The 7627-nt window shown below is 45.2% G+C and overlaps 1 protein-coding gene across 3 annotated transcripts in view; it reads left to right on the top strand.

Moving 5' to 3' along the window:
* Smarcal1 (SWI/SNF related, matrix associated, actin dependent regulator of chromatin, subfamily a like 1) overlaps nucleotides 1-7627 on the top strand; it is a 62454-nt gene that overhangs the window by 44533 nt on the left and 10294 nt on the right. For all 3 annotated transcript variants that reach the window (XM_023701417.1, XM_004641350.2, XM_023701415.1), the window contains exons 12-13: nucleotides 2052-2122; nucleotides 5325-5427. In XM_023701417.1, coding sequence (XP_023557185.1) covers nucleotides 2052-2122; nucleotides 5325-5427 — 174 coding nt within the window. The remainder of the gene's footprint in view (nucleotides 1-2051; nucleotides 2123-5324; nucleotides 5428-7627) is intronic.

The following is a 7627-nucleotide window of genomic DNA, read 5'->3' as shown; positions in this document are numbered from 1 at the left end:
CTCTCTCTCTCTCTCTCTCTCTCTCAAATAAATAAAAAATAAATGAAAAAATAAAAAAAAATAGAAGTCAAAGATGTGGTGTTAGCTGGGAGCCTGTTTCCTCCTGGACAGCTAAGATGTCTTCTTACTCTGTTGTCACACGGTGAGAGTGGTACGGGTTCTCTCCTAGGCCTTTTTCATTTTTCACATAGGCGCTGTTAGTGTTTGTGTCTAGATGTCTCCCCAAAGCCTTACGCAGTCACTAGAGTGTTTCGATTGATTCATGGTCTAGTGCTAGGATTATGGGTGTGAGCGCTACACCTGCCCTGGGGCAGGAAGCTTACATACAGTGTAAGGGAGGGAGGGAGGCTTGTGCTATGCTGCTCTTCCCGTTTGCCTCTTGTTGCTTTTGCTGTTTCCCATTGCCACACACTGCTGCCCTCTACCATGTGCCACCTTGGAGGGCTTTACGACACACATCAAACCCACTTGATCCATGAAACATGGCTTGACTGAGCACACCTGTTTACTGCAGCCTGAAACCCAGTTACACAGGACCCTTGCCCTGTGTGATCTGTCTCCTGCCTCTCTTTGGTCAAGTTGTGTCTGTACCCATTTGACCAACAGTGCTTTTAAAAGCTTACTGCTGGGGGCCTGGCCCTAGCTCAGTTCTTTAAGTGTCTACTTCCACAAAGCTGTCAGCCTCAGGTTGCTGTAGCTCATCCCCAACACTCCAGCCAGCCAAACCTGCCCTGAGGGCATTCGGAGCAAAAAAAAAAAAAATCCTTATTCCATTTAAAACCTTACTGCCTTGGAGCTAGCTGAGTATGGACTGAAACCTCCACAAACTGGGCTAAATAAGCCTTTTTTCCCCTTAATTTTGGGCATCAGGTATTTGGTCTCAGCAATGAAAGAAAATTAACCAGGACAGGTGCTAGGCTCATTCATGAATCCTCCCAACATAATCACCTCCTGACGTTACCACTGCACTAGAGATCAAGTTTCAATGCATGAAGTTTGGAGGGAACACTCAGACCATAGCAGTCTCCTGCTGGTGATGGTGGGAGAAGAGTATGGGGGCCAGTGTGGTCAGAAATGTTGTCTTGGAGTACTTGGACCCTAGCTGCGATCTCCGGTATTAGCCTTTTTCATTCAGATTAGTTTAGATGTAAACCTAGAGAAAATATAATTTCCTAGTACAGTGAATCCCCTTACATAGGAGATAGGCCAAAAGCACCTGGGTAGTGGTTTGGAAATGATGCTAGAATAAAGTAGTTGAGGCAGTTGGAATCCCTGCAGTAAGGTTTTAAAAGAGCTGTTGGTCAGTTGGGTGCAGACACAACTTGACCAAAGAGAGGCAGGAGACAGATTGCACAGGGCAAGGGTCAGGTGTAACTGGTTTTCAGGCTGCAGTAAACAGTTGTGCTCAGTCAAGCCACATTTCATGGATCAAGTGGGTTTGACGTGTGTGGTAAAGCCCTACCCAAAAGGCCTTTCCAAAAATCTGGACCCAGTGGAGCTCACTTATAATCCCAGCACTGTGGGGGAGACTGAGGCAGGAGGGTTACAAATTTGAGGCCAGCCTGAGCAACTTGGTGAAGTCAAGGCCAGCTTGGACTGTGTGGAAAAACCCTGTCTCAAAAACCAAAACAAACCAAATCAAATGAGATATGACCTACCTGTGAAAAAAAGCAAATTAATTTAACTTATCTGAAGGATAATGACAGTCAACAACACCAGAGAAATTAACCCAAAATCTAGATGGAGCCAAGTAATATTATCAAATAAAGTCTGAAAATTATGAATGGTTGATCTGAAGAAAAAAAAAAAAAAAAAAGAGGCTGCATGTCCCCTAACTCATTAGATTCTTACTACTGTTCTCAGAATAATAACATTCACTACAACATTGACTCTGGGGACAAAACCAGAGCCCAGGCCACTCCTCTGACATGACCAAAGTGAGCAAGTGAGTCAGTGCTTGGGTCCTCCGCTTGGACCAAGTAGTGGCCATTGGGTCAGCTCGCCCCAGGTCTTAGAGTGGGTCCTGACATGTGTGACCTCCCTTTCCACAGAAACAGCAGCAGAAAGAGGCCCTCATTCTCTTCTTCAACAGAACAGCTGAAGCTAAAATCCCGTGTGTCATGTAAGTAGTTGCCGCCTGCCTGCCTGATTTATCCCTCTCTTCCATCTTCAAAAAAACAAAACAAAATGGGTATTAGCTTAGCTTGCCAGAATGGCTTTACTGCTGTCTAAGGAATGATCAAAGATTAGAACCATAGCTGCATTGAAAATAAGCTTCCAGTACCTTGCTCTCATCACCCATTAGACCCAAGCTGCCCTGTGACTAGAGCCACTGCCGAGCCGAGCTTGCCATCCCGAGACAGTTGCCCTCCACCCCAGGGCTGAGGCTGCTGCAACTTAGCAGATGAAGGTGAGTGTGGCCACACCAGAAAGGAGAAAGTGTTTGTCTTGCTTGGAAGATCGTGATCCCTGGAGTGGCTACTGCATGGAGATATTCTGATCTTCTCCAAAGACTCCAAGTTTTAGCAGTTACATATCTAAATAAGCACACAAAGCTCCAAGTTGGGGGCTGGGGAGATAGCTTGGCGGTCTAAGTGCTTGCCTGGCAAGTGCAAGGACCCAGGTTTAATCCCCAGTACCAAATGCCGTGCTGGCCCCACACCCAGCTGGCCACTGAAACTGGCGTGGTGGCGCACGCCTGTAATCCCAATGCTGGGGAGGCTGAGACAGGATTATTGCTACAAGTCTGAGCTGAGCTGCATAGCGAGACTCTGTACCAAGTAAATAAATAAACAGATTTTTTTAAAAAGGCTCCAAGTTGCTTCAGACAATATGGGTGAATGGCCACTGTCACATTTAGTTCTCTTTCTACCTTATAAACTGAAGCTGAAGTGAACCTTTCTATTCTTAGAGTTCTTCACTGACTTAGAAAAATCTAAGTTGTCTGCCTTTCTTAAAGAATGAAAAGCCCACTCATGCTCAAATAGCACTGCGGTTGAAACTTGAGGCAATGCTAGTGACGTGCAGCTAACCTGATTTTTTTAATGTTTAAAGTTCATGGAGGCTCTTGCAGGATAATAGTCCCAGTGATTAAATTACATGAAGATGGACTTCATGTGGGCTGAGTGGTGCCAGACTAGCGGTGGGCGCTGAGATGTGTGGATGACCTGGGAAACACACAGCGGCCTCGCCCTCGCCCCAGCCCCTGGGCCCTGCAGCCCACCATGTGATCCCTCTTGACCCTTACCTATGAGAAGTCCTGACCTCACTCAGACCCTCTGAGCTGCCCAGGAGGCCTGCTGACTGTTGGCTGGCCCTCCTTGCTTCCTCTGGGCACTGCCTTTTCATTTATGTTATTGTTAAGGGATCCATGCGCTCCAGATTGGGTTTTTATGGCCTGGAAAATTCTTTCAATAAATTGCCACCACCAACCCATTTCTCACACGCTGCTGAGTGACAGATGGCCAAGCGTGAGCTGTGCCTCTGTCCCCCTAGCCTTGGCCTCTGCATCTTGGGATCTGTGGGTGCCTCTGTTTTCGGGGTCCCCAGCCACCCATTTCCCTTAGGATGTTAAGTCTACCCATTTTTCTACCTCATAAATAAACTATGGCCACGTGATGCTTTTTTCAAAGTTCTCTAATAAATGACATAGTGCTTTGTGGTTTGCAAACAATTTTTACCTCTATTAAGTCATTTCACATTATAGAATTTTTGTGAAATCAGTAAGGTAAGTCGCTTGGGCACCATTGAAAAAATACAATCACTGAGTAAGTCTTGTAAACATTTCTGGATCTCTGAGTCACACATCTAGTTAAGGGAAAATTAGATTATAAATCCTCAGCACCTCAGTTTCCTGTTGAGCTGCCCTCCATGTTTTGTTGTATGTGTTCTCACTTGACTGGGCATCTTTCGGCACGGCAGCCCAGGTTACTGTGTGAGGCAAGTGTGTCCAGCCTGGCAGCAGAGGGACTTTCAGTGTGTGGAACAGTAAAGCACCGTCAGAAGTGAAGGAGAAGGAGGCATTAGAGTCGGGGACGGTGGGTTTTACGAGCTCACCAAGTTCATTGTGTAGCCCTGCGACTTCTGCTGCTATAGCAGTAAACTTTTACTTGCATCATGGCAGACTTTATGTCTCACAATAATTAGATTCTTTTAGTACAGTAGTTCATGAGTTGAACTCGAATCTGCTGTCTTGGTCAGTTGGAATGTGGCTTGAAAAATATTTCGTAGTGGTTTAGAGGACAGTCCATTTCTCTTTCTGACACCTACCTGCCTGTGACAGGAAGCTGTAGTGATTTGTCCTTTGTGGAAGGTCACGTCTGGGGTGACCTCAGGCTGACCAAGCATACCGGTATCTGAAGGAGCTTGCTTTCTCCTGGCTGTGAGCAGCAGCTGTCTGCAGGCTTCCCTCTTCACTGTACAGCAGTGATGGCAAACCTGTAGAGCTTTCAGTGGTACAAGCAGCCCTCTGCAGCACATGCGCCATAGGTTCTCCATTCCTGGTCTACAGGATGCTAATGCAGGGGAGGCCAGTTAAGGGTGCCCTGCCTAGGTCACTGCTCCTTACTCTCTCCTCCCAGGGAACAGTAGTCTTTCTTTAAGGGACAGGGTTTAAAGATAAGGAGTTAGAAAACAGTAGATGGAGAAGAGACCTAAGTTAAAGGAAGACCAAGCAATGTTTGGTCTTCCAAACAAGATGCCTCAGCATATGCTTTTGTCCTGAAGAATTTAGTCACCACTGACTTGGTTGTGGGCTCTGTTGTCTGAGGTCTGCATAGCAGACCTGGAGAGCTGTTCCTGAAGAGTTATTTATGTCTAACTAACTATGTAATATTTAACTATGTAGTATACTTATTTATATCTCAATACTGAGTTCCCAGAAATGTGTGTGCTGTCCAGAATGTGTAACCCCCTACTTAGTTGTTTCAGATCTACGTAGACATTTCAGTTTGGCGTTGTGGAGTGCAGTGATGGTAGCAGCTAAAGCAGACACAGTTAATTATCTTCTGTGACCTTAGTAAGAATGTCTCAGTGGCATACCAGAGACACCTAAAATGTAAGAATACTTTGTGTATGTCAGATGACTAAAAAGCATAGAGCTTTTTCTGTACATAGCAAAAGATGGCTTACCCAGAGCACCTTTGTTTGCTAGAGTTCACATGAGCTGGTGTGAGGGGAGAGGAGACAGGTCAGCTCTCAGAAAATGCAGTGGGTGGGCTGGGGTGAGACAGGATGTCTCAGTGTACATGTCAGTCACTTTTCAGTAACTTACCTCAGCTGGAAGAGTATATGTTAATCTTTTTTCTTATCATTGTCCAATACAGTGAGTATATTCTGGACCTCCTGGAAAGTGGAAGAGAGAAGTTCCTTGTGTTCGCACACCATAAAATGGTTCTGGATGCAATTACTAAAGAACTGGAAAGAAAGGTGAGCTCCCCCTGAAATTCAGGGTAGGGTCCTGGCTATTACTGTTGATGTGTCAGGATGCTCTGAGCAGGGTTAGGTCTGGTGTAAGCAAACACATAAGTGATGGCTTCCTGAAACTCCTCTGAAGCCTTTCTCAAGAAGAGTTCGTGCTTGTAGAGCCACAATGGGGTCAGAATGTTGCCCTAGCTATGTCACTTTAATGTCCTCTGTGCTCTGGGAGCACAGTTAAGGCCAGGCATGGTGGCATACATGTAATTCCAGCAATCGTATGGTTGAGGCAGGAGAATCATTGCAAGTTCTTGAATAGTCTGGAGTACAGGTGCGAAGTGAGCTCAAGGCCAGCCTGAACTGCATAGCGGACCCTGTCTCAGTAATCAGTAATTGGGCCCCTTCAGTATTGTAATTCCATTTCCATTTCTTCCTTGCCAAAGATGACATCACTACCCTTACATTACTATATACCCTTCCCCTCATATTGCCGTAATTTATTCTGAAAACCTATATCCTTAAAGAATATACAGGGCCAGTGAGATAGCTCAGCAGACTAAAGTGCCTACTTAGGCAAGCCCAGGGACTGCGGTTCAATCCCCGGTACCACATGCTGTGCCAGCCACTTTCCCAGGGTGGGCTGAGCCAGCCAGAGTCCTGGCATAGTGGTGCGTGCCTGTAATCCCAGCACTGGGAAGGCTGAAAGCAGGAGGCTCACCAGGAGTCCGAGCTGTGTAGTGAAACTCTATAATAACCAAATATATTAAAAAAAAAAAAAAAACGAAGAAGAATATGCAGTCTTCTTTTATATATTTTATTTTAAAATTGCATAAATGGTAGCACAGAGTAAGTATCCTGCAGCTTGTTTGTTGTTTTGCTTAACATTGTTTTGAGACTTTCCCTACCATGTAAGTAATGTGTAGCTCATCCACTCTCTGCCCAGTACTACCTTAGTCACTTAGGTGAGTGCCTAAGTCTATCCATTCTCCTGCTGACGGGCGTTCAATCTTATTTAAAGTGTTTGCTACCATGTGAGTATTTTGAACACGTGCCTGTGTCTACTTTTCTTATGCCTTGTGCATGTCCAGGCCCAGTGTTGGTGTGTGCTCCTGGACAGGCTCGTCTTCTGTTTGGCTGTCCCAGGTGGTCACTCACAGTTGTGAGCCCCCAGCAGCGCAGGACTCACGGCCGTGCTGCCTGCTCATGCGCACTTGCTTCTATCAGACGTTTACTTGTGCGGGTCCAGTGAAACCTCATTTCATTCTTGCTTTAACATGCACTTCTGTGACTCCTGCTAAAATACCCTTTTACCTTACTACTAGCCATTTTTGCACTCTTTGCTGTGGATTCCATTTGTATTTTTTACTTGTTTTCCTGTTTCTTTGGCTTTTTCTAGTGATTTAGAAAAATTCTTTATAAATTCTTGCTGTTCAGTTACCAGTCATTTCATTTTTTCATTTCTGCTGAACAAAGGATAAACATTTTCAATTTTTAAAAATATTTATTTATTTATGTATTTGGTCCAGGGTCTTGCTCTGCAGCTTGGACTCATAGTGATCCTCCTGTCTAATCCTCCCCAGTGCGTGGATTACAGGCATACACCACCATGCCCAGCCTCTGTGGTCGGCACAGCATGCGGTACTGAGATTGAAGCCAGGTCCTTGTGCTTGCCAGGCAGGCATGTAGACTACCAATCTGTATCCCCAGCCCCAAACACTTTTAATTATTAATATCCTAAGAAAATGATCAGGACTGGGGAGATAGTTCAGCCACATAAGCACTTGCCTGGCAAGCACAAAGTCCCGAGTTCAATCCCCAGTACTGCACAAAAAAAGAAAAGAAAATGATTGGACTAGTACAGAAAGACCTGTGGACAAAGATATTAGTCATGCTGCTTATAATATGAATATTGAAAAGCTTAAATGCTTGTGAACAAATCTCCCATGAAGTAAACTATTGTCCATTTAACCCTAAAAGACAAGCAGGTTTGTGGTTCCTAACTTTGTGGGGACTACTGCACCCTCTAAAAATCCAAGGAAACTCTAAAATTGAAGCTCTTGGTATCTGGTTGGGATTCCTTGGTATAGGAAGACATCCATCATCTATTAAAAAGCTATATGTGGGCTGGAGAGATGGCTCAGTGGTCTAAAGCACCTACTTAGAACAAGCTTAGCAAAAGCATCAGGGACCGCGGTTCAATCCCCCAGCACCA

Source organism: Octodon degus, unplaced genomic scaffold, assembly GCF_000260255.1.
Source record: "Octodon degus isolate 3935 unplaced genomic scaffold, OctDeg1.0 scaffold00135, whole genome shotgun sequence".
Classification (NCBI taxonomy): domain Eukaryota; kingdom Metazoa; phylum Chordata; class Mammalia; order Rodentia; family Octodontidae; genus Octodon; species Octodon degus.
This window is presented reverse-complemented; position numbering and strand designations above follow the sequence as displayed.